General features: G+C 51.1%; 2 protein-coding genes across 7 annotated transcripts in view; one reads left to right on the plus strand and one right to left on the minus strand.

The window, feature by feature from the left end:
* LOC101019886 (core histone macro-H2A.2) overlaps positions 1-3442 on the plus strand; it is a 58713-nt gene extending 55271 nt beyond the window's left edge. The window contains exons 8-9 of the mRNA XM_003903832.4: positions 200-374; positions 2685-3442. Of these exons, the coding sequence (XP_003903881.1) occupies positions 200-374; positions 2685-2850 (341 nt within the window). The 3' untranslated portion in view covers positions 2851-3442. The remainder of the gene's footprint in view (positions 1-199; positions 375-2684) is intronic.
* AIFM2 (apoptosis inducing factor mitochondria associated 2) lies at positions 2987-24279 on the minus strand. Of its 6 annotated transcripts, none has more exons than XM_009214773.3 (10): positions 23985-24279; positions 15262-15452; positions 14761-14876; positions 12484-12603; positions 11890-11982; positions 8960-9068; positions 7790-7942; positions 6085-6285; positions 5292-5479; positions 2987-3090 (listed from the first exon to the last, which is right to left on the minus strand). In XM_009214773.3, exons 2-9 carry the CDS (start codon positions 15437-15439, stop codon positions 5328-5330), a joined length of 1122 nt encoding a protein of 373 aa, XP_009213037.1. In that variant the 5' UTR covers positions 15440-15452; positions 23985-24279; the 3' UTR covers positions 2987-3090; positions 5292-5327. The 6 variants fall into 6 exon arrangements, with proteins under 6 accessions (XP_009213037.1, XP_009213036.1, XP_003903882.1 ...); XM_009214772.2 differs by lacking the exon at positions 2987-3090 and adding an exon at positions 3436-3700; XM_003903833.3 differs by lacking the exon at positions 2987-3090 and having other exon boundaries at positions 5127-5479.
* Positions 24280-25557: the final 1278 nt, after the last annotated feature.

Below are 25557 nucleotides of genomic sequence, written 5' to 3' on the forward strand. Positions count from 1 at the left end.
CAAAGCTTGTGCTAACTGTGCAAAGCCATCCAACCCAGCTCTCTGTTAAACACAGTCTGCGTCAGGAGCACAGGATGCTGGCCGGCCAGCGTCTCTATCACTGCCTTATCTCCAGATCTAACAGATACCTGATGAGGTTAGGCTATAACCTAGGAAACCTCAGGAAATAACCCGCGGCATTTTCTCTCCTATGTCCCAGCTGCCGTCAGCCAATCCAGTGGACTCGCAGCCAAATTTGTCATCCACTGTCACATCCCTCAGTGGGGCTCCGACAAATGTGAAGAACAGCTTGAAGAGACCATCAAAAACTGCCTGTCAGCGGCGGAGGACAAGAAGCTAAAGTCCGTCGCGTTCCCGCCTTTCCCCAGCGGCAGGTAAGATGCAGTTCCCCTGAGTTGATTCTTCCGGCCTTTTCCCTGGAAATCAACTGCTCCTCCACTTACATCTGATCTGGGTGTTACCGAGGGCTGCCAGCACAGCCAAGTATGCTGACCAGGTGATGGGGCAAGAAACCCAGTTTTCATCCTTCAGAACCCACAGGGAAGCGGGCCCACTGGCTCGTAGGCAGTAGGTCTTTCCCGGCTAGGGCCAGCCCCACTGCCTCCTTGATGTTAAAGCCCCAGGAGGAAGGCAGCCCAGGGCGGGATCGGCAGGCACAGGCCGGCTGGTGTGTTATTTTTTGAGAGCCTTCCAGGTTCAAAGTCCATATTCCCACCAGCTGTCAATGTCCAGGACACACATGATGAGAAAACACGAGGCTCAAAGGCCTTGCTACTCAAAGTGTGGTCCATAGACAGGCAGCAGTGACCGATGTCAGAATGCAGAATCTCAGGCCGCCCATCTCCGACCTCTGTCTCCAGAATCCGCAGGGAATTCCGTTGCTGCTCTGGGAGACTGCAGAGCCAGGAGTTCGAGGCTTTGACAAATACACCCAGAGAAGTGAAAATCTGTCCCCGAGTGATTGCTGAAAAGGAGGTTGGGCGATGACTAGATTGTCACAGATCCCAGCTGGGCATTGTTTCAGATACATAATGAGGATATCTGCTCTCACACACAACATATCCTCTCCCTTCATGCCCCTAGCCAATCTATTGCTTTAATTTTGAACACCCTCTCATCTTGAGAGCTGCCCTTTATAATATAGCTATGGTTTATAGCTGTGTCCTGGGAAGCCCAAGAGGAAAATCATGAGACCTAGGTTCCTGCTGTAATCATGTCTCAACCTAGGCAAGCAGCATCGAGTCTCAGCAGTCCAGGCCCAGAGATGCTGTGAGATGCATTCTCTCATCGGTGAGACCATGCAGTGCTGTTCTGTGCTGGAATACATGCGAATGGGAAGAATCACTATTAACAGGCCCCTCCTGGACCTGCTCCAGGGGTCTCTGTCGCTGACCCCTAATGACCACTCTGGCTGTGCCCCTGGAACCTGGTGCTGTGGCCCAGTCTGGTGGATGGCACTATCAGTAGCTCCCTGGAACCTGGGGCCTTTAACAAACTTTCATCAACCCTGCCATGCCCAGAGTCACAATGCTGAAATTACATGGACCTGTGCCTATGAAATAATACGTGCATAAAAAAGGACTTATGAAGACAGGTTTGGAGCATATATTTTTGCCCTTTACTAAGCAATCGGGTTAGCATACAAACCAGTTTGGAGGGAGCTAATAAAACTTCTGTTTGCTTTTTTGAAGACCAGGTATTTTTAATGCTGAATGGCTAGCATTTTTAAAGCCAAGCTTGACTTGGTCAGATGACATAGACTCAGATACAGGGAGCCGGCATGGTGGCTCACGCCTGTAAATCCAAAAGCTTTGGGAGGCTGAGGCAGGAGCATCACTTGAGGCCAGGAGGTCGAGACCAGCCTGGGCAACATAACAAGACCCGTCTCTACAAAAAATTAAAAACAAACAACAACAATTTTTTATAGGCACATGCCTATAGTCCCAGCTACTTAGGAGGCTGAGGCAGGAGGCAGATTGCTTGCGCTCAGAGGTTCGAAGCTGCAGTGAGCTATGATCACACCACTGCACTCTAGCCTGAGTGATGGAGCAAGACTTTGACTCTGGAACAAAAACTAATTTTAAAAAATTATAATAAAAAATAAAACACAGGGCACTCTTCACTTGGCCAACCCTATGACCTTGACTAAAATCACTATGCTTGGCCGGGCACCGTGGCTCACACCTGTAATCCCAGCACTTTGGGAGGCCAAGGCAGGCCTCCTACATTCCTGAATTCCCAAACTCAGGAACTCAAGGTCAGGAATTCAAGGCCAGCCTGGCCAACATGGTGAAACCCCATCTCTGCTGAAAATACAAAAATTAGCCAGGCATGGTGGTGCGCACTACTCAGCTGCTCGGGAGGCTGAGGCAGGAGAATCACTTGAACCCAGGAGGTGGAGGTTGCACTCCAGCCTGGGCGACAGAGAGACTCCATCTCAAAACTAATTAATTAAATTAAATTAAATCATTGTGCCTCTCCAAGTCAGTGTGACACCTATAAAGTGGGGGCAACGTGCCCCACCTGCCACCCCCAGGCTGTCCCTTTGGCTAGGGTCAAAGGAGATCATGCACGGACTAGCCCCGCGCACAGCGAGGCCCCACCCAGTAAAAATAAAGGTACTTCATGCTCCCATGGCTCTCAGGGACCAAAATGACACCAGCTCTTCTTTTGCTTTGGCACAGAAACTGCTTTCCCAAACAGACCGCGGCCCAGGTGACCCTCAAAGCCATCTCAGCCCACTTTGATGACTCGAGCGCATCCTCGCTGAAGAACGTGTATTTCCTGCTCTTCGACAGCGAGAGCATCGGCATCTACGTGCAGGAGATGGCCAAGCTCGACACCAAGTAGCCGCTGCACTTTCCAGCAGGGATCAGAGGACCACCCGAGTCCCAAGAGTGGGTTTTGCTTTTTAAAAGGAGAGAGGAGGGGTGACGGCGGGGGAGTAGAGGGCGGCCAGGCAGGTCCTGCCGGCGCAGGAAGCCCTCTGCCCTTCACACTGTCCTCCAAAAGAGCCTCCATCTGTAAGGAAGCAGGTCTCCGCGCGGGGTTTCTTTCCATGTGTTTTCCTCCTGTTGTTTTAGAACTTTTCTAAAAAAACAGACCTCGTTTTAGATTTATAGCATCGACTTTTACACACACTCATACAAGAAAAAATCCTTTCAAAATTCTTAAATCTTCTGTTCCTCCTTTTTCTAAGGGAAGAGGGCAAAAAGCGACCTGGGCTCTGTTGGTATGCGTGTTCCGTGGCGGAGAGGAGAAAATGGGAGACATCTCACTGGTGCTTTTCTCTTTTATTTTAGTGCCCCCCGCCCCCACCCCTGTAATACCTGTAACTACTCCTAAAAAGGTTTTGCTGCAGGCTTTTTTTTTTTGTTTCATTTTGTTTTTTAAAGAAAAAGAAAATGAAAGGAAAAAAATAAAAGATCCAGTGTCTTTCTTACAACATATTCTTTTATTGCAACATTTTCCTCAGTTTGGAAAACGGTGTCCCCACACGTAGGTCCTTCTAGAATATTATAAGTCAACAGAACAAGGCCTGTCACTCACACACTGGGATTCCCACCTCACTGGGCCCCAGGTCAGATAGCACCAGGGCCTGTGTTTCTCGGGCCGAAGGTCCTGCCTCCAGAAAGGTGGGCTTCCCTTCGTGGTCCATGAAGACAGATCCTTGGATGAAGCCGCCAGGGGAACAGCCATCCTCCAAGAGAGGCACACGACTCACTTAGGCCTGGGCAACAGCCCCAACGGGATGGCCTGAGAACCCCAGAGAGGCTGGTGTCCCAAGGACTCTGCCCAAGTACCCAGGGGCCACCATCAAAAGGGTGCAGGGAGGGGCAGGGTGGGGAGGTGGGGCCTGAATTTCTTCAGATGAACTCATCAACCACTTCTGCTATGCAGCTTGAACCCAGGCGGTCCAAGAGGGGCTCTTCCAGATTGGAAGCTCTCTCTCAAATAGAGGAGTCATTTATACACCATACATAGTCGGTGGCAGACATTAGTGCCCAGCTGGGCCTCGGGACAAGTGACCCTGGGGTTGGCCAGGAAACCAGAAGCACAAAACCACAAAGTCCCTCGGGGGGCCGTCTCCCCATCCCCAGCATCAGCTGGAGTTTTGTCACTTACAAATCTGCCCGTGAGTGACCTAGAAATATGCTGGGGGTCACCCGCAGAAACCCCCTCTGCTCGCTAATGGGTAAGCAGATGGCACCCCGCAGAGAGTCACATTATCTGCCCTTCCTTAAATACCTCCAGTGGCTGGCAGGCCAGGCTACAGTCTCAACCCCTGCTAGCCATGTAAAAATGCACTCTGTCAGGGTGGGGTAACCAGAAGGGAAATTTTATCTAGCTCTTCTTAAATGTAGCCTACGGTATGGAGTTAGGATCTAAAACTGGAAATGTGCTGGCCGCAGTGGCTCATGCCTGGAATCCCAGCACTTCGGGAGGTCAAGATGAATGGATCATCTGAGGTCAGGTGTTCGAGACCAGCCTGGCCAACAAGGTGAAACCCCCGTCTCTACTTAAAAAAAAAAAAAAAATTAGCCAGGCATGTTGGCACACTCCTGTAGTCCCAGCTACTCGGGAGGCTAAGGCAAGAGAATCACGTGAACCCGGGAGATGTAGGTTGCAGCGAGCCGAGATCGTGCCACTGCACTCCAGCCTGGATGACAGGGCGAGACTCTGTCTCAAAAATAAATAAAGTGGAAATGTAGGAAGGCCATGAGGCTTAAGGAGTACAGGGATTATGCACCAGTTAGAGGATTGAAAACAGGGCTCCTGTGAAGTCTCTGGTTGTTGCAGAATGTATGGGCTCCCCAACCATGAGATGGCAGAAATTTGGGGTGCAGGGCGTCTCTCCACCTCAGGTCCCTTCTTTGTTCTCAATGTGCAGCTCTCCTTCCTGCGCTCACAGACAGACACTAGCCACCAGAGCCCAGCTCTCTGCCCTCCTCTGAGAGCTCTAAATGACACAGGTCATGACCACAAACACACGCACAGGCAATGCACATCCCAGAGAAGCCAGGTGCAGAGGCAGGGCTGGCTGTGGCCTCCCCAGCACCATGCAGCCAGCACGCATGAGCCGCTCAGCCAGTACCGTGGCAAGCACACCTTCGAAACCCAAAAAGAATCCTCTAAGGGGGTATTTGTTTAATGCCTCCCTCTCTCCCATTTTTGTTTTATACAAGTTGCATTTCTGGCCACCACATCATTGGCATCTTATTCCAGAAGAACAGCATTCGTTCTAGCACTTGCCAGGTGGGTGCCATGCGCCAAGCAGTCCGTACGCCCACCTGCTGCGGTAGCTCCTCTCCCGCCCGGCCTTTCCATCAGGGTGGAGACTGCCTCATGGTTTTCCAGCTTGTGGAGACAAACAGGTCCCGGCTCTTGGTCAGCCGAACCATGAGCCGGCCCACATAAAAGCCACTGATTTGGCCCACGCCGTCATTTCTCCCCATGGACAGGAGGAACGTCAGTGCACCTGCAAGCAGAGACACAGAAACAACCAGAACCTCACTGAACCTCCTGGGGCTGCAACTCCCAGAGTGCTGATCCTTCCCAGAGTGCTGATCCTTCCCAGAGTGCTGATCCTTCCCAGAGTGCTGATCCTTCCCAAGGCCTTCGGACTCAGGGCCGGAAAATGTGAGATCCCTTTAGGAAGGTGGGTGAGGCCCTGATTTTTTTTTTTTGGACAGGGTTTCGCTCTTGTTGCTCAGGCTGTAGTGCAATGGTGCAATCTTTGCTCACCGCAACCTCCCCCTCCCTTGTTCTAGCGATTCTCCTGCCTCAGCCTCCCGAGTAGCTGGGATTACAGGCGCGCACCACCACGCCTGGCTAATTTTGTATTTTTAGTAGAGATAGGTGACTGACCTCAGGTGATCTGTCCGCCTCGGCCTCCCAAAGTGCTGGGTTTACAGGTGTAAACCTGCTGCGCCCGGCCTATTTTTAAAGAGCTCTAGGGGGATGTTTCCATCACCAGCTTGGAGAGTTTGTTCTAGTGGCCAGGTATCTGATAGCCGAAAAAAGCTTCCCCACGTTTAACCCCAAACTCTCTTAAAACTGCAAAGCGCACGGGGCCTCTCTTACCTGGCTTGTAGGCCTGGAGAGGCCGCTGCTTCACGGAGTTGACGATGTTGGCCACGGCGATGTTGGCGTGGAGGCCAGCAAGATAGGCCATCTTGGGCGTCCTCACGTCGGCACAGTCACCAATGGCATAGACGTTGCTGTGGCCCTCCACCTGGAGGTGCTCATTCACTCTCAGAGCACCACTGCTGGCCAGTCTGCTCTCTGCCAGAAGAAATGACACCGAAACCAAGACACTGAGCTGCTGTGTTAAGTGGCCACCATGAGGAGGTGAGGGCGAGCTCTAGACGCTGGTCAGACCACCCTCCTGAGGCATGACCAGCCCCTGGAGGTGCCCGCTCTAGAGGCCACCCTCCCACCTAACTTACTCCCCCCTGAAGTCTCCACCTCACAACTCTTCCTGCAGAGGCAAGGTTGCCGATGCCAGGGTGGAAATGGGTCAAAATACCAACAGGCCTCCTTTTAGAAACGTACATAACTCTCTACAAGTTACAGTGATTAGCTGAGTCTTGAATTTACTTTTGAACGTGAGATTTTAAAAATAAATGCAGGCCAGGCGTGGTGGCTCACGCCTGTAATCCCAACTCTTTGGGAGGCTGGGGCGAGCAGATCACTTGAGGCCAGGAGCTCAAGACCAGTCTGGCCAACATGGTGAAACCCATCTCTACCAAAAATAGAAAAATTAGCCGGGCTTAGTGGCATACAGCTGTAATCCCAGATACTGGGGAGGCTGAGGCACGAGAGTCGCTAGAACCCAGGAGGTGGGGGTTACCCAGGAGGTGGGGGTTGCAGTGAGCCAAGATCACGCCACTGCACTCCAGCCTGGATGACAGAGCAAGAATCTGTCTCAAAAAAATAAAAATAAAAAACAAAACTGGAGCATTAAAAATAAACGCAGAGCTTTAATATATGACAAACTGCTTTTTTAAAGGGACTTTTAAAAACTTGTATTTGAAAATACAACATTAGGACAATTAGGTATTAAATTCTGGGATCTCTGTCCATTATAAGCCCTCAATCCCACCGCTACACACAGCCTGGACTGGCTTCCTTTTCCTGGGACTGGATCATTACTTCCTGCTGGACAAAAGGCAGGAGCTCCTTGTCAGGAAAGGGCATTCGGGAGTAAATGACAGGGACTTGAGGACACAAAGCAACCAGCAGGCCTGGCCACTGAGTTTCCTGCTCACAAATGAAGGCTTGAACACACATCAGTCCACCTCTGCCACCTCCAGCCAGCTAAATACCCAAATACCGAGCTTTAAGAAACCAGGCCATGTTACCAACCCCACTCCCCAGTCAATCCAAGCTCAAGAGTCCATATGTTTGGATCTGGGTTTGGGGGCAGCAGCACGCCTCAGGAGAGAGGAAGGCCTGACCCTGAATTTCTTCTGTCACCAGGTAAGGAAGAAAGAAAGAAAACACCAACCTTTCTCATCTCTTTGACGCCTGTTCCCATCTCTTACCACTAGGGGGCGGCCCTAATTTCAGAAGATTCTGGTCACCTTGGCCACCTGGAACCCAGCCATCGTCACAGCTGAGGAGAGCTCAGCAAGGGTGGACCCTCACTGAATTTAAAGTCTGAGCTGTTGGGAAGAAAGGGGGAAGGCAGCAAGGTGTGGACTCCTGGGGGCAAGCACTGCAGGGCATTCAGAGAGTGCTGAAGAGCAAGGAGGCACGGGGGAAGCCCGGCCAGGCACCTGCTCACCAAACGCGTTGCGGTAGGCGGAGTTGTTGATCTTGATGCCAGTGCAGAGAATCACCAGGTTGGTGGCCACCTCTGTGCCTTTGTCCGTCTGCACTTTGATGTACTCTCGATACTCATTGAGAGGCAGCTCCTCCAGATTGCTCACCCGCTCACCTAGAAGGGGGTTCATGACCAGGAGGCTGGTGAAAGGGGGGACCCCATCAAGCCTGGGCCCCAAGCCAAGGCTGATCCTGGGGAGGGCCTGGACCTCTGGGGCCCAACTGGGCAATGGCTGTACCCCGTCTTCGCACCATGCCCCTCCCTCAGTCCACTCTATGGCCCACAAAGCTGATCTGGACATCTGGCCCCAAGGGGTCCAGCTGGAGAAAAGTTCCAAGAAGCCCCTGGAGGACTTCCTGAAGGGAAGCGAGGCTGTTTCCCAAGAAGTTCTCAGAAAAGCGGAAGACCTCAGACACGCCTCTCTAAATGCCAGCCACGCCATCCTAACCAGGCAGGACAAGCGCTCCAAGTGCACCACGACAAAGGGGAAAGCCAGAGAAAGAGAAGCCAGCTCACTTCACTCACTGCCTAAAGTGACAGTGACCAAAAGGAGGCTGAGGCAGCCACGCGAGCCCTTCACAGGGCAGATGCCTCACCCTCCCAAAAAAAGAAGAGGCTGGGGCCTCGTGCAGTGAAGTGTAGGGGCCACAGCACTGGAAGAGAACCCCTCTGTCCAGCATATGCTGGGTGGGTCTTGTGCCCTGCTCTACAAGAAGGCCACACTCCTCACAACTCTCAAAACATAAACCGATAAACCTATTCCCTCGACCACAGAGACATCATATTCAGGGCAAATCCTTCAGATGCACTTAAGAAAAATTCAGCAGACAGGCATCCCACCATCTGCACTGCATCCAAAGCAATAACCAGGACATGGAAATCCCGTAAGTACCAGGCCCTCTTCCCTGCCCAGGGACGGGCACAACTTCCAGCTGGACAAGGCTCAGATGGGCTTTGATGCTCACGACAGCTTCTGAGCGCTTCATGCTCCACCCCAGGACACAGTGGAAAAGAGAGAGCCTGGGGTGGACTATAGCCGCCCTCCTGTTGGAGGCAGTGACCAAGCCTCCAAGCCACATCTCACCAGGCCGGGGCGGGGCGGGGCAGGGAGGGAGGTGAGGGTGCACGTACTCAGCAGCAGCTGCACGCCCTTCCGGAGGAGGATCTCCTTCACTTCCTGCCGGACGGAGGGCAGGAGCTCCTTGTCAGCCAGGGCCACTTGGGAGTGAATGAGAGTGACCTGCGGACAAAACGACCACAGGGCCTGAGAAGGAGCCCCTGAGTCTTCAAACACAAACATTGCACGAATGTCCACCTCCACTCGTACCTCCAGGTTACAGATGAGGAAACTGAAGCCCCAGAGAAGTAATCTGTCCAGTGCCAGAACCAATTAGTGGTGAGCTGGGCTTAAGCCCACATGTTCTAGACTAGGACTCTTTCAGTACCCACCCAGGCCAGAGGACTACCAATATGGCAACACATCACAACTTACACCTCACCTAGGGCCACCTGGAAAATTATCTTCAAGCATCCTTGGGCACTTATAATTATACAAGCCATGGACATTCCAATAGTCAATCAGGCTGATGTCAACATTAAAGCTGGTTTAAAATTAGCGCTTCCAGGCACGTCTACTTGCTGTCTGGGACAACACAGGGAGGTGTCCCGGGCACCTCATGTTGTAATCATGTTCAAAGCCTGGGTTGAAATCCCATCTCTGATACTCGCTTGGTCACCTCCCAAAGGCTCCCTAACATGGGCACAAACAGCCCCACTCATAGGAATTGTGTAATGATGAGCAAAAATACATATATAAAGCATGTAACTCAGAACATATTAAGTCCTTAATAAAGGGTGGCTGCTACTACCCACATGTTCTACTAACCCTAAACATTTTACTGAGTTACTTGAACTTTTTTACTACTTCAGACTGGTCTGACCCCTGTGAAATAAGAAGAAATGAAGGCCGGGCGCCGTGGCTCACGCCTGTAATCCCAGCACTTTGGGAGGCCAAGGTGGGCAGATCACGAGGTCAGGAGATAGAGACCATCCTGGCTAACATGGTGAAACCCCATCTCTACTTTTAAAAAAAAAAAAATTAGCCAGGCGTGGTGGCGGGCACCTGTAGTCCCAGCTACTGGGGAGGCTGAGGCAGGAGAATGGCATGAACCCAGGAGGCAGAGCTTGCAGTGAGCCGAGATCGCGCCAGTGCACTCCAGTCTGGTTGACAGAGCTAGACTCCGTCTCAAAATAAAAAGAAACAAAGAAGAAAGGTATGTATTGGTCTCTGCCCCCAGTTCCTGATGCAGAGCTCTTAAAACCCTTGTAAACTGGGGTACTAAGAGAGAATCATTTGTTCTAATATTTGGTCCTCGATGCCAGTTCTTGATACAGAGCTCCTGAGATCTTTGTAATGTCCTGAGTGATGGGAGGGTCTGACACAGAGCTCCCAACTCCTTGGATGTTCCTGGGTGATGGGAGCATCTTTTGTTCTAATGAAGCCACTCCTGATGGGCTCCTGGATGATCGCTGGTCACCAGAGACCAAGCCAGCTTAGAAGTCTGGAACTTTCAGCTCCAGGGACGAGAGAGGGGCTGGAGATTGAGGTCATAATCACCCTTGCCTACCTGATGAAGCCTCCATAAAAATCCCTGAAGTACAGGGTCCAGAGAGCTTCTAGGTTGGTGAACATGTCCACATGCCAGGAGAGTGGTGTACCCCAACTCCATGGGGACAGAAGCCCCTGTGCTCAGGACCCTTCTAGACTATGCCTTATGTGCCTCTTCATCTAAATGTTCATTTTTATCCTTTAAAACATCCTTCGTCATCAATCAGCAACAGCAAGTAAACTGTCTCCCTGGCTTCCATCAGCTGCTCTAGCAAATTATTTAACCCAAGGAGAGAGTCATGAGAATCTCTGTCTTGTAGCCAAGTGGGACAGAACGTGGGTAAGTTGGGGACTTGCAACTGATGTCTGAAGTTGGGGCAGGATCGTGGGACTGAGCCCTTGACCTGTGGGGTCTGCACTAACGCCAGGTAGTGTCAGAATTGAATTGAACTGTAGGACACCCAGCTGTTGTCAAAGAATTGGTCAGTGGGGGAAAAAAACCCACAGATCTCATCCCAGAAGTGTGCAGTGAGTAGAGAGAAAAACAGTTTGGTTTTTCCCTATAGAACCCTCATAAATCAAAATGAATGAATTGTAACTATATCAATCACTCATCATAATTTCCAACAATTTGTCAGAGAACAGCCATATAATTAAAGTATCCTCTATGGATTTTTCTTTTCAAAACCAATCTGCCTTTCCCTGAGGAAAAAAGATCCATTCACAGGCCCCACGTGGCTCTCAGAAGCCCATCTGGCTTCAACTGCCAGCCAGCTCTCGCCTAGAGGACCTGTAATGACGATTATCACTCAGCCCTTGCCAAGCCTGGACAGGGTGCCAGGATTTCCTCTTTCTCACTAGGTTGCCAGGTAGGATCTCTGTCTGTTGAGCATGAGAAAGCAACAGGGCAGGCTGATGTCCCCTCCCTGTTCCCACCCATGGGTGGAAGGCAGTGCTGTACAGTCATTCCCCAGTGTGGGCAGAGCGGGGCTGTGCTGCAGGCTCCCCACCACCGTGGGGCTGCTCAGAGCAGGGGCTACCGTATCAGGCAGAGACCAAAGCAACAACTGAAGGTGTCTTTGTCCAAGCTGGTTGTCAGCAAGAGGCAATCAAATATACATTTATATCACAAAGGCCTGAATTCTGAAGGTGACACAGAAGTTTGGCTTTTGCAAGGTATCGCCCCTGGGCTTGATCCTCCAGGTTGGAGCAGAGGGCAGGATCTTTCCTTGAGAGAAGACACACCCTGAGCAGCTCTGTAAAGTCAGGTGCTGCAGGATCCCAGCTCTGCAGGAAAAATCCACTAGAGAATCGCACCTTGGCAGAAATACACTCTCAGTTGATGTGAATAGAGCTCCAGACTTCTCTGCCCTGAGAGAATTCCTGATGTTCCTAAGATAATGCAGAGAAAAGCCAACCACTTAGAGTTCCAAGGCAAGGCAGCCCGGCCCACCTCTTTCTCAGGATATTCTGTTTTAATCTCTGCTGCCATCTCCACTCCAGCCGAGCCTCCTCCCACCACCACGATGAACCGTGAGCGCTGGACCTGGAGAAGAGGACGCGTGAAACAGGGACATATGAAACACACCTACGCATCCACCCCTGTCTGCTGGTTCAGCCTGTGGTGTGGCTCCCTGGGCCAAAGGAGGGCAGAGAACCCTTTCCACATTTTGGGTCCAAATGTGCTTCCTCCCACCCACCTCGCAGAATTGCTGTGGAAACTGCCTGAGATGGTGGATCTAAGCCTGCTCTACACAACACAGCCTTGTGAAAACAGGAGCGGAGGGCACCCATGAAAAGCCCCAGGAGAGGCAAGTAAGAGACATACCAAGGGCAACATGAGCAGGTCTGGGGTGCCCACATCCTGGCTCTAGCAGCAAGTTCAAGGTCTCTTCCCAGGAAAGTCTCTTCCTAGTGACTCTCCAACTCTATGGCTACAGCCAGCAGCTCTGAACACCCCCATGGCCTCCCAGCTGCAGGCTTAGGCATCCCCACAGCTGTCCTCCCATCTGCCCGCCCTGCCCCATGCCTTCAGTGCATAGCTCACCTGCCTCACCATGTCCTCATAGGCCTGGATAGCGGCCTGCTGGCTGGAAACCTCATTAAACTTGCCCGGGAAGGGCCCAGTGCTGCCCGTGGCCAGGATAAGATGAGAGAAGGGCAGGGCCTGAGACAGACCAAAACAAAAGATGAGGGTAGGGCAGGGCAGGGCAGGCCTAGGCCTCTGCATCCTACTCCTGGCCTGCCAGCTGGGACAAACCAGGCAGAGGCCCCTCTAGGCACCCGAGGCAGCCCCCATGGGACCGAGTGAAACCACCACACTGGTTAGCCGAAGGGATGGCACTAGAACCTGGGGAAAGACCTAAGGAAGCAGAGTTTACCTCCTGCATGGAGAACTCAGGGGCAACGGGAGCCACCCAGCATGGCAGTGGAAGGGGCAGCCCAGTGGCAGGAGGCAGGGTTGCAGGATCGGACACTGCCCGAGGGAGTTAGCGCAGAACCTCCCGGATGTTTAGAAGAACCCTCCTCCTGCCTCCGCCAGGAAGAAAAGGAAAGGAAAGAAAGACTGATCAGTAGTGGGATCACACCTGTGAACAGCCACTGCACTGAACAACATAGCGAGACCCCAGCTTAATTTAATTTTTAAATTAAAAATAAATAATAAAATAAAAAATAATTTAATTTTTTTAAATTAAAAATAAAAAAAAATTTTAGGCTGGGTGCGGTGGCTCACGTCTGTAATCCCAGCACTTTGGAAGGTCAAGGCAGGCAGATCACCTGAGGTCAGGAGTTTGAGACCAACCTGATCAACATAGCAAAATCTTGTCTCTACTAAAAATACAAAAATTAGCTGGGCATGGTGCCACGCGCCTATAATCCCAACTCCTCAGGCAGCTGGGGCGGGAGGATCGCTTGAACCCAGGAGGCAGAGACTGCAGTGAGCCAAGACCATGCCATTGCACTCCAGCCTGGGCAACAAGAGCGAAACTCTGTTTCAAAAACAATTTAAAAAATTTTTTTAATTAAAAAAAATTTTAAACAAAGAAAAGGAAATCTTGTTTGGAGCCTAAATATATAAAATTGACAAAAACAGAGCTGCTCCAATGGGAGGGGCTGGAGGGCCTGGACTCCACTCAGCCCCCACTTTCCCCTGAACCTCCGCGATGCCCTCATGGAATCTTTCAGGGTTCTAAAATGCATGGCCAGAGACTGCAGGACGAGGAGACACTCAGTAATCTCTCCAACCAGGAAACTATCTGGCCCCATTAATTCAAGAAGAGCTGGGTCACACTAAATCACATACTCATCAAGGAAAGGAATTGTGTTTCCTTTTGTCGATGCCCCCTTAGCTTCAAACACCAAGTGGGGGTGGGCTGGACGTGACACTTATCCTGAGCTGGTGGCAGCTTGTCGATGGAGCTCAAGTCATGGCAGGTGTGTGCCAGGCTCCATGATGCACATGTGAGGTGGGGGAACACACAGATGAGTGAAGGGAAATCTCTGCCCCAGTGACATCCCGATCCAGGAGATGTGGGACCATGTGTGCCTAACTTTTTGTTCTAGACAGAGCCGAGGGCTGGCCAAGCCTGGGAGTTGTCTGGGACACTGGCTTTTAGAGCACGGGCTCTGGGCTAAAATTGCATGGGTTCAAATCCTGGGTCAGTCTCTTACCAGCTGTGGGATCTTAAGCAAGCCATTTAACCCTTTAGCTTCTCTGTAAAATGAGGTTATACCACCTTCCCCATAGAGGCACAGAAAACATTCATGAGATTTACGTAAAGGCTACAAACAGGGCCTGGCATGCAGGAATTACAAAAGAAATATCTGCCACCATATTCTTGTGGTTGCTGTGGTCAAGCCTCTGTTTATGAGGAATCCGCTATCTGCCCAGCACCAGGCAGGGCTTGGGGCTCACACACAGCATTCTCTTTTCTTTTTTTCTTTTTTTTTTTTTTTTGAGATGGAGTCTCACTGTCACCCAGGCTGGAGTGCAGTGGTGCAATCTCAGCTTACTGCAACTTCCGCCTCTCGAATTCAAGCAATTCTCCTGCCTCAGCCTCCTGAGTGGCTGAGATTACATGCGCCCACCACCACGCCCAGCTAATTTTTGTATTTTCAGTAGAGACAGCGTTTTGCCATGTTGGGCAGTCTGGTCTCAAACTCCTGACCTCAGGTGATCCACCCGCCTTGGCCTCCCAAGGGGCTGAGATTACAGGTATGAGCCACTGCCCCCAGCCTAGCTCTCTCTTAACCCTGGAGGATCCCGCCCAGGCCCTGCCGTGGGCCCTTGAGCCAGCTGGCAGCGGGGCTGGCCCTTACTCACCTCACCGCCCTGCAGCAGCACCGTCTGGTTCTTCAGGTCTATCCCCACCACCAGCCCCTGCCGGAAGTTGTCCTTGAAAGTCACCGAGTAAGAAATGAATGTCTTTTTGGCGAACCCTGGGGAAGGGACACAGAAGAGGTCATAGGGCAGAGCTAGGCTGCCCACAGGAAGCCAGAGTGACTCAGAACCTTTCACAAGCTGCAAACCAACAGGGGGGCCCTTGACCAAAGGGTCAGGCCATACGTATGCCTAGGGTACCCCTATCTCCTAAAACGCCAGTGTGGGCCTCAGACCCTCAGAAAAGCTCAAGCTTTTACTTCTAGGGTCTCATTATGGTGGCTACTTAAGACCAAAGACCTTGAGTTTCTCCAGAACTTGTCTGATAGTGGAATGCAGGCACTTTGCCCTAAATGGAGAAAACCACCCCCAGCCCTAAAATCAAGCCCCAGAGTGGAGACAAGACCACCCTCACAGAGACAACCCCAGATGGGAGCACGTTACCTGTCTCCACGGAGGCTCGGAGGGCGGCCACATTGTGGTGGAAAGAGTCCTTCATGTCCACCAGCATGAAGGGGATGTTCAGGGCCTGCAGCTGGCTGGCCGCCGCGATCCCACCAAAGCCCCCACCCACAATCACCACGTGCAGGGCTCCCGATTCCACCGACACCTGGGACCCCATCTCGAACCAGGCACTGCTGGGAAGGAAGAGGAGAGCCCATCAGTGTCAGGGTGGCTGGGAGGGCTGGGAGGTCCCACAGTGAGAGAGGCCTCAATCATGAATTGACCTTTTTAGATGAAGTAAATCTTTGATTAATGAAACTCCAACTTTATAAAATTTGAATTAAATTCAGAAGGAACAAGGGGGTATCCCACTTCCAGCCCATCCCCCAAATACCGAGTTCCCTTCTCCAGAGGCATCCACTGTTACGCAGCAAGTTTGGACGACTCCTTCCAGAGATAGAGATATGCACCTATAATCACGATTATTTTTTGCACCCATTAAATAAAGTGTTCTGCACGTTTGTTTTTCACTTGATATAGTTCATCGAAGACTTTTGGGAGAGATTGCAGTGGGGCAGGACGAAAAAAAAGACTTTTGAAGAGGGGAATAATGTTCACTCAACAACATATATGAATTGAACTCCTGCTTTTTGACACGCTCTGTGTTGTGTATCCTGTGGTCAAACAGGCAGATACGGTCCCTGCCCTTATGAGGGTAGACCTTACAAAGTCAAATAACCAGGTGGGCAGTGTCAATGATGTGGGAAGCTGGGAAGAGGTGCAATAACAAGAAACAGTGGGCACACCTGTGGGGAACTGGCAAGCATAGGCCACATCTAAAGGAACAACAAAAAACATTCTTTAAGCACTGCATCAAACAAACACTGCAACCAGATTCGGCCCAGCTCACAGGTCACCAACTTAAGGTCCAGGTTTAAGGAGGTCAATTAGCAGGTTACGACAAGAATCCTGCAAAATTCTGCTGCTAGGGTTTGAATATGTCTCCCAAAAAGGAACAGTGTTGAGAGGTGGGGCCTAATTAGAGGTGTTTGGGTCATGAGGTCTCCACCCTCATGAATGGATTAATACCAATTATAAAAGGGCCTCTGAGGCTGCAAGTTCAAGCTCTTGCTCTCTGTCACTCTCTCTTTTGCCTTCCACCATGGGATGACTCAGCATGAAGGCCCTCACCAGACACTGGGCCCTTGATCTTAGACTTCCCAGCCTCCAGAACCATAAGCCAATATATTTCTGTTTATTATAATTACCTAGTCTGTGATATTCTGCTGTAGCAGCAGAAAACAGACTAAGACAAATGTGGTGTGAATTAAGACTGTGATCATGGAGTAGGAAGGAGGGGCCACAGCTGTGTGCTACAATGCCTGGCTAATTTTTTAATTACTTGTAGAGATGGGGCTGGGTATAGCAGCTCATGCCTGTAATCCCAGCACTTTGGGAGGTTGAGGCAGCAGGGTCTTTTGAGCCCAGGAGTTCCAGACCAGCCTGGGTAACATAGACAGACTCTGTCTCTACAAAAAAAAAAAAAAAAAGCCAGGCGTGGTGATGTGCACCTGTAGTCCCAGCTAACTGGGAGGCTGAAGTGGGAGGGTCACTTGAGCTGGGGAGGTCAAGGCTACAGTGAGCCATAACTGTGCCACTGTACTCCAGCCTGGGTCACAGAGTGAGACCCTATCTCAAAAAAATAAAACAATAAAAATAATAAATATTGGTAGAGATGGGGTCTCCCTTTGTTGCCCAGGCTGGTCTCAAACTCCTGGGCTCAAGTGATCCTCCCACCTCAACCTCCCAAAGTGCTGGGATTACAGGCATGAGCCACCACACCCAATCCCCATTTCTTTTTATGACCTCAAGATGGTATATAAGCTTCTGTACTTCTTTTGGGGGTTGGGTCTTCCTTCTGAAGGCTCCTGTGTATACACATTAAATAAATTTGTATGCCTTCTATCCAACTCAACAGCCTCGGCCCCTACAGCAGCAAAGTTGCCTGGGCTCCCCAAGCCAGCCTGGAAGGCTGGTAAACAGGGTCACCTGGTGCATCCCAGAGTCTGCCCCAGACAGAGGAGGGCTCAGGGACTGGCCTGGGGCTGCACCAGAGGCCTTGTCTCCAGCCCAGCAGAACCCCAAAGAAGGATGCTTGCAGTGTGGGCCTCAGGCAGGCAGAGGGCTGCTGGTGTGGGAGGAGCCGCGCAGCCCACTGAGGGGCACTCTTGACTGCAGCTGAGACCCTGAGAGGTCACAGGCAATCAACCGTCCTCCTGGCTGTGCTGAGCCCTAAAGAGAGGCAGAAATAAGCCAGGCTGCTGGGGGGAGATGCTGAGAAAAAGAAACCAAGCTCACACTATACAGAAAGCAGCCAGAGAGGCTCAACAGCTGCTGTGGGCTTCAGGAAGGGGGACTGGAGGGGGTGTCAGCGAAGGAGGATATAGACTCTGAGGTCATCCTTGAAGGATAGACATCAAGCCACTGAACAGCCTCATAAGGAAGTGTGTTCCAGCTCATCTGGGACCCTCAGGCCGCTGGAAGGCTACTGCACTGCCCTGACCGTCTGTGCGGGCCTGGGGCACAACCCCTTCCCTCTCTGGGCCTCAATTTACCCCCTATAATGGGAAGGGACTATTAAGTCCCAACCAGTTATAATATTCCGAGATGTCCTCGTACACACTGGTTTCCAAGACATGGTGGTGGTTCCCCAAGACGGTCCCCAAATCATCCCACACTTACGGGGCAGCTTTTGGTTAGAACTCCGGGCACTGTTCCCACTGGTGTTCAAATGTCCACTGCCTAACTTCTCCCCTGGGGGAGGACGGTATAGCGGAGGGAGGGCACTGACACAACGGATTGGAGGGGATTTAAAGTTGTTTCTCAAGGGTCAAATGGTCCCCAAAGCATGGAGGCTTGAACATACCCATTTTACAGATGAATAAGCTGAGCCCTGGCAGTGATTAGGACCCAAGACAAGCCCCCCAGCAGGCAGGGCCACCCTGGCTTCTCTAAGCCCTCAGAAGGGTTGTCTAGAGCTAATCCCAAGCATACCTCAGGCCGAATCTGCCAACTGGGCCAGAAGGGAATGTCTCCCAGGGACCAGGACCCAGGAGGGCCCACAGGCTCAGCCAGAGGTAACAGTGAACACCAGGAGCTGCGCAGGGCCTGAGAATGTAGGCAGTGATGAGGCAGGCCGTGGGTGGCATGTGTTTCACCAGCCCCTGGCAGCGTGGAACCCTCTGTGCTGGGTCCTACCCTTGGGGCTGTCAGCCAGGGATGAGGTCAAGAAAACACCCAGAAAGTCCCACTTCCAAGTTAGCTGGGCATGGCCCCTAAGAGGGGCTACGCAGCTTGCCAGGTATAGGGATAGGGGAGTCTACTGTGTGTCAGGTCACACTGGACCACCCAGGGACACTCAAAAAGGACAGCCTAGAGCCCTGAAAAAGATCGAGATCAGGAGGCCTTCCTAGCAGAGGAAACAACTTGGGCCAGAGGCCCAGTGGCAGGAAGGGAGGAGGGCGGTAGAGTTCACAGTACCTGCGGCAGAAGGTGGGGAGGCTCCGAGGACAGGTGACAGGGGCCGGCACAGACAGACAGCCTGCCATGCCAGGGCAGCTTTCACAACCAGGTGGACAGACAAGCCCGCCCCAGGCCCTTCATGGGGTCTCTTCCCAGGGAGGAAAGTCTAGACCCCAGAGTGGACCTCAGGGGCAATGAATTGATCAAAGGAGCCGAGCCCTTGACCCCCTAGGATCATCAACCTGCTTCCCCAAAACGGGAAACTCTTGCCTCACCCAAGGAAGGCAAATTGCTTTTCCGGGGTTCCCTGTGAAGGGTCTGGGGCCTGAGGGGACAACCAGGCCAGAGCACGGCCAGGGAGGGGAGGCACTTTTCCTCTTCATGCTGCCTGAGGTCTCTCCTGCAATCTGCTCTCTTCTCTCTCCTCTACTGACCCCTGCCACCCTTACTTGTGGAATAGGGAGGCCAGTGACTCTCCAGCAGATTTGACCCTGCCTCTTTGGCAGTCCCTTGCCCAATACTCTTGGACACACTGACTCTCCTTGGCTCTGCCAGTGTCGGTTCTTGCCTGGCCCCAGAGGACAGTGAACTCCCCTCTGCCTGACGATGATCTACTTGGCCAGACACCTAAAGCAAGGGCTTATGCCACAGAGCTGCATTTCCAGCCACACATCCTGTAGGTGATGAAAATGCACGTATGGAATTAGTGGATGTCCAGTTACATGTTCTAACATAGCAGTAGTGCTGTGCAAACCTCCACCTGTGTGACACTCCATCAATCAATGGAAACTGCCACCAATGAGAGACTACAGGATAATATAAACCCATAAAATGCAGTACTGTGTAGCCAGTCATTTTTAAAGGGTAAGTGATGTTTTGTTTTGTTTTGTTTTGTTTTTGAGATGGAGTCTCACTCTATCGCCCAGGCTGGAGTACAGTGGATTTCGGCTCACTGGCTGCAACGTCTGCCTCCTGAGTTCAAGCAGCTCTCCTGCCTCGGCCTCCCAAGTAGCTGGAATTACAGGCATGTGCTACCATACCCAGCCAATTGTTTTTCTATTTTTAGTAGAGTCAGGGTTTTGCCATGTGGGCCAGGCTGGTCTTGAACTCCTGACCTCAAGTGATCGGCCTGCCTCGGCCTTCCAAAGTGCTGGGATTACAGGTGCGAGCCACCGTGCCCAGCCTGTGAATGATGTTTTTATACAAAAAGTCTGTCCATGAAAAAGTCAGGCAAGGGCTGGGTGTGGTGGCTCCTGCCTATAATCCTAGCACTTTGGGAGGCAAAGGCAGGAGGACTGCTTGAGCCCAGGAGTTTGAGGATGCAGTAAGTAACTTTACCTTTGCTCCCTCCCACAACACACATACACAAAGACACACATACACAATCTGATTGACACAAAACATAATGTTTTCAAGGTTCATCCGAGTTGTAGCATGTATCAGTGCTTCATGCCACTGCACTCCAGCCTAGAAAACAATGTGAGACCCTGTCTCAAAAAAAAAAGAGAGAAAAAGTCAGGCAATATTTATTTATTTATTTACTTGTTTTTAATTTTCTTAGGGACAGGGTCTTGCTCTATCATCCAGGCCAGAATGCAGTGGCACAATCATAACTCATTATAACCTCGAACTCCTGAGCTGGCTAATTTTTTATTTATTTATTTATTTTTGTAGAGATGAGGGTCTCGCTATGTTGCCTAGGCTGATCTTGAACTCCTGGCCCCTCAAGGGATCCTCCTGCCTTAGCCTCCCAGAGTACTGGAATTACAGGTGTAAGTCACTGTGATTTTGAGTTGTGGAAAAGATTCAATGAGATCATTTATGTAAAGTGTTTTAGCACGGTGCCTGGCAACCAGTAGCAATGAATACACAGCAGCCATTTATTCTCTATATTTTATAATACAGATTAGTTTGCCCGGTCCCAAAAAGGCCACAGAAGCTTGTACAACCTAATCCCATTTATGTCCAACAAGACACATCCACCTCAGTATATACACACGTATACATGTAACGATTACAGCAGTTAGCATTTGTTGCACTTTTACCCATATCTTCACATTTAATATGTGAATTTTTTCTCCTTGTTTTGGAAAAAAGTTCAACAACTTGCCCAAGTTCAATTCTCAACACATCAAACCTGCTCTCTGAACCAAAATGCTAATAGTGGTCATAGATGATGTTTTTATTTTCTTCCTTAAGCTTTTGTATTGTTTGAATTTTTTTCAAACAAGCATATGTCATTTTTGCAGAAATAATAAGTCTTTAATAACAAGACTGACCTCTCACCATCTAATTTTTTTAATCAAAATAGAATTCACATATACAATTTACCACCTAAGATGTAAGCTCACAGTGAGCTATGATTGCACCACTGCACTCCAGCCTAGATGAGACCCCATCTTTAAAAAAAAAGAAAAAAAAATGAGATGTAGGCTTGCTCACACCTGTAATCCCAACACTTTGGGAAGACAAGGCAGGCAGACTGCTTGAGCTCCGGAGTTCAAGACCAGCCTGGGCAACATGGTGAAACCCCATCTCTACGAAAAATACAAAAAATTAGCCAGGCATGGTGGCACATGCCTGTGATCCCTGCTACTCAGGAGGCTGAGGTGGGAAGATCGCTTGAGCCTAGGACGTTGAGGTTGCAATGAGCCATGATCATGCCACTGCACTCCAGCCTGGGCGCCAAAGCAAGACTCTGTCTCAAAAAAAAAAGTTTTTTTAATTTAAATTTTAAAAAAAGAGATGTAAGTTCAATGGGTTTTAGTGTATTCACCAGGTTGTGCAACCATCGCAACTATCTAATTCCAGAACACTTCCATCACCCCCAAAATAAATCCTGTACCCCACCTACCCGAGCTCTGGGTAGCTACCGTTCTTTCTGTCTCTACAGATTTGTCTATTCTAGACAATTCATGTAGATGGAATTATATACTACATGGCTTTTCATTTGTGACACCTTCCACTGATCATAATGTTTCCAAGTTTCATCCGAGTTGTAGCATGTATCAGTGCTTCATTCCTTTTTCTGGCTGAGTAACAGTCCATCGTTGGGGTATGATAGACCACATTTTGTTTATCCACTCATCAGCTGACGGGCACTTGGCTTGTTTCCACCTTTTGACTATGTGAATAACGCCACTATGAACATTTGTGTACAGGTTTTTGTGTGAACCGGTCTTCAATCCTCTTTAGTATAAATATTTAGGTGTGGAATTGCTGGGTCATGCGGTAACTCAAAGTTTAACTTTTTGAGGAACTGCTAAATCCACTGTCTGATTTTGAACTGAACACAAAAGCCCCGGTGGGAATCACAGACAATCTTAACTACGTCCGTGTACGTTCAGGAAGTTAGCTTAAAAGAAGGCCTAAGAGAACAGAACAAACCCTGATTGTCCAGGAACTCCTCAGTAACTTTACCTTTGCTGCCTCCCACAACACACACACACACAGACACACACATACCCAAGCATTTGCTCAGTCAATCCTGTTTTCTCTGCCAAGAGCATCCACCCTGATCTCAAGGGTATTCTTCCACAATAAGCAGCCCATAGGACTACTGAAAAACCAGGAAGTTACATTTATGCCAAAGCTGTTGAGAGGTCGTGCCTCAGAAGACACACAGCGGGAACCGTGTGGGCTCTGATCAAAGCAAGAATGTCATCCCAGAATTGCTCCGCTATTGCTTCACAAAGATTACAAATAAAACACGATGCTTTTTGAGCCGTCATGGCTTATGCAGAGGGTAGGTTTCAACATCAACCTCTGGAGAGCCACGTTCCCAGAGTGGCCGTCCCGGATGAGAAGGCCACTACAGCACAACTCACAGCGCCATGGAGGTTTCCTCCACCTGGGGGACAGAGCAGGATGGAGAGGGTTGGGCGGCCTCCCTCCCTGGGACACTCTATGGCCAGCCCCTCAGGGACTACTTGAAGAACAGAACCCCCAAAAGACCAATTTCTGAAAAGGGACTCAAAGTCTGAAGGGAGGCAGCCTCCTTTTACCCCCAGGAGAGGGCAGCTCTGGGGCAGATAGATTCATCTGGATGTCATATTCACTCCCCCACAGAAAACCTAGGCCAAGCAACTTGTCTATCCTCCTCAGAGCCAGTTACTTCGTGGTCCCCGTGGTCTGCCCATCACCTGTACCTGGATGCTGGCTTCATTTCACCACCAGCCAAAGCCAGGCTGGCCCTGGAGTCCACTGGCCTGCCCAGCCCATCACTTCTGGGGTGGGTGGTCCTGAGTAAGACCCTACCCTGGCTGGGGCTCAGTGCCCTTCTTGGTGACACACTGTGCTCCTTGGAGAACTCCTCTGTAGGTGCTGGGGTGAGGGCATGTGGGATCTGAGATCCCGGGGCTCTCTGGCAGGTGCATGTATGCACACTGGACCCTGATACAGGCTTTTGAACACAGGCGCAGAGTCCGGCAACCTGGAAGTCCCATCCTAAACTATGTCTGACTCTCTGCCCTACACCTGTCCTCCTACAGGATCATCAACTCCCAAGAGACCTTAACCTTCCCCACCCTCACCTTAAATTCCAGGGTCAAAAAGACTCCCGTTGTAGGGAAAGGCAGGGTGTGTTGATCAGGTGGTATTGGAAGGACAGCCCCAATATCGCCCACTAATTCAGTTCCAGTCGACTGCACGCGTCCCATCAGTTAGTTTACTCACCTCTGGTCTTTGTCCCTGCAGCACCCAGGGCTTCGGGAAGGGAGATGCAGACCTCCTAGTGAAACCCCCGAGCCTATGGACACTGGGGTAACTCCAGTCCCTTTCCTCTTAGAGACCGAGGTTTCTCCCTTTCTTTTCACACCTGCTTCTGTCCGGACCGGCAGCTTCTACCCAGCGGACCCTCGGACTGTCCTCGCAGGATCCGGGTTACACTCGTCCCGTGTTCCCTCTTCCCCAGTTTGCTCTTCCCGGCCTAAGCCCATCTTCCTTAGGAAAACTTAGCAGGGATTTAGGGGCCAAACGAGGAGGGTGGAGTTTTCTTTGCTCTCGGCCAGGAGCAAATCTCCCTGTTGAGAGGGGCAGGCCTGAGCCGATTATCCCTCTCCTCACAGCGCCACAACTGCGCGGACCTCCCCACGTCTGACACGGCGTGCGCCAGGCCTGTGATCCGCTCACTCCTCTTCCGGGTCCCTGTCCCGCCCGGGGCGCCCGGGGTCTCGAGAGCCCGCCCGGTGGCGCGATCTCACCTGCTGGCTGCGCCCGCGCGCTCTCGCTCCGGCTCCCGCTCCGGCTTCCGCTCTGGCTTCGTAGTCTTCCCGAGTTACCGACCCGAGGCGCTCCCGGACGGGGCGTGACTCAGCACTCGCGCTGGCCCCCAACCCTGCGGCAACGCCTTGGCCGGGCCCCGGAAACGGTCCTGGAACGCCGGGGCTGGTCTCCGAACGGCCCGCCCGACTGACCTTGACCCCGAGCGAACGGCCTCGAACTTTGAAACAAATGCTCCCATGGCCAGATGTCGCCTCTCCGACGCCTGCCAGCACCCACGCCCCAGCCCTGCCCGAGCCATGCAGATTTGGCTCAAAGTGTCCTTTCAGCATACTTTAAAGCAAAAAGAAAGAGAGGGAGGGAAGGAAAGAAGGAAAACAAGTGTCCCCCTGTCCCTCTTACTTTCTCAAGGACACCTTTAAAGCCACTGGAACCTTGGAGAGTGGGGTTCCCCTCACACGTTGCGCACACTGCCAACCTCCTTCCTTCAGACATACATATAATAGTTCCGCAAACCCTGTTGAGCTCCTACATATGCCAGGCACTGTGGTAGGTGTTGCGGGGATAACATGGAAGAGAAAACAGACAAGGTTCCTGCTTTCATGGAGGCGACAGTCTGGGAAAAGACAGATGTTAAACACACCACCAAAAAATAGATGTATAGAGAAAACAAAAACCATGTATCACCAACCGCAGTAAGAAAGATTGGGTGTGGCCAGGCACGGTGGCTCATGCCTGTGGTCCCAGCACTTTGGGAGGCCAAGGCGGGAGGATCACTTGAGCCCAGGAGTTGGAGACCAGCCTGGGCAACACAGCGAGACCTACCAAAATTAGCCGGGCTTGATAGTGCACACCTGTAGTCCCAGCTTCTCGGGAAGCTGAGGTGGGAGGATTACTTGAGCCCAGGAGTTTGAGGCTACAGTGAACCATGATCATGCCACTGCACTCCAGCCTGGGTGACAGTGAGATTCTGTCTCAAATAATAATAACAATAATAATAAAATAAATGAAATGAAATGAAAAAATAGAAAAAGAAAGATGGGGCAAAGGAAGGGTGCAAATACCTCTCTTCAAGGATGAGAAAGAGTTAGATTTAGGTAAAAAGGAAGGAAGTGTGGTCTGGATGTGCAAAGACCCCCAGGCAGGACAATGACCTGGAAGGCAGTGTATTGCCAGTTCAAGTCAGATCAAGCTAACTCAGCAAAAGATAAGCCATCTGCATCTACTTAATGCAAATATTAGCGCCTACCTTAAGAGTTGTGGATAAGGGCCAGGCACGGTGGCTCATGTCTGTAATCCCAGCACTTTGGGAGGCCGAGTTGGGTGGATCACCTGAGGTCAGCAGTTCGAGACCAGTCTGGCCAACATGGTAAAACAGTGTCTCTACAAAAAATTAGCCTGGCATGGTGGCACATGCCTGTAGTCCCAGCTACTTAGGAGGCTGAGGCAGGAGAATCACTTGAACTCGGGAGGCAGAGGTTGCAGTGAGAGGAGGTCATGCCATTGCACTCCAACCTGGGCAACAAGAGCGAAACTCCATCTCAAAAAAAAAAG

This window comes from Papio anubis, chromosome 11 (genome assembly GCF_008728515.1).
Source record: "Papio anubis isolate 15944 chromosome 11, Panubis1.0, whole genome shotgun sequence".
NCBI classification, from domain to species: Eukaryota; Metazoa; Chordata; class Mammalia; order Primates; family Cercopithecidae; genus Papio; species Papio anubis.

Coding starts and splice junctions, on each gene's coding strand:
- AIFM2 (XM_009214773.3), bottom strand. CDS start 15,439: ATGGGGTCCCAGGTGTCGGTGGAATCGGGAGCCCTGCACGTGGTGATT. Junction 12,604..14,760: donor TGCTGCTGCAGGGCGGTGAG/GTGAGTAAGGGC, acceptor GGTCTGTCTCAG/GCCCTGCCCTTCTCTCATCT. Junction 6,286..7,789: donor CGCCTACCGCAACGCGTTTG/GTGAGCAGGTGC, acceptor TTCTTCTGGCAG/AGAGCAGACTGGCCAGCAGT.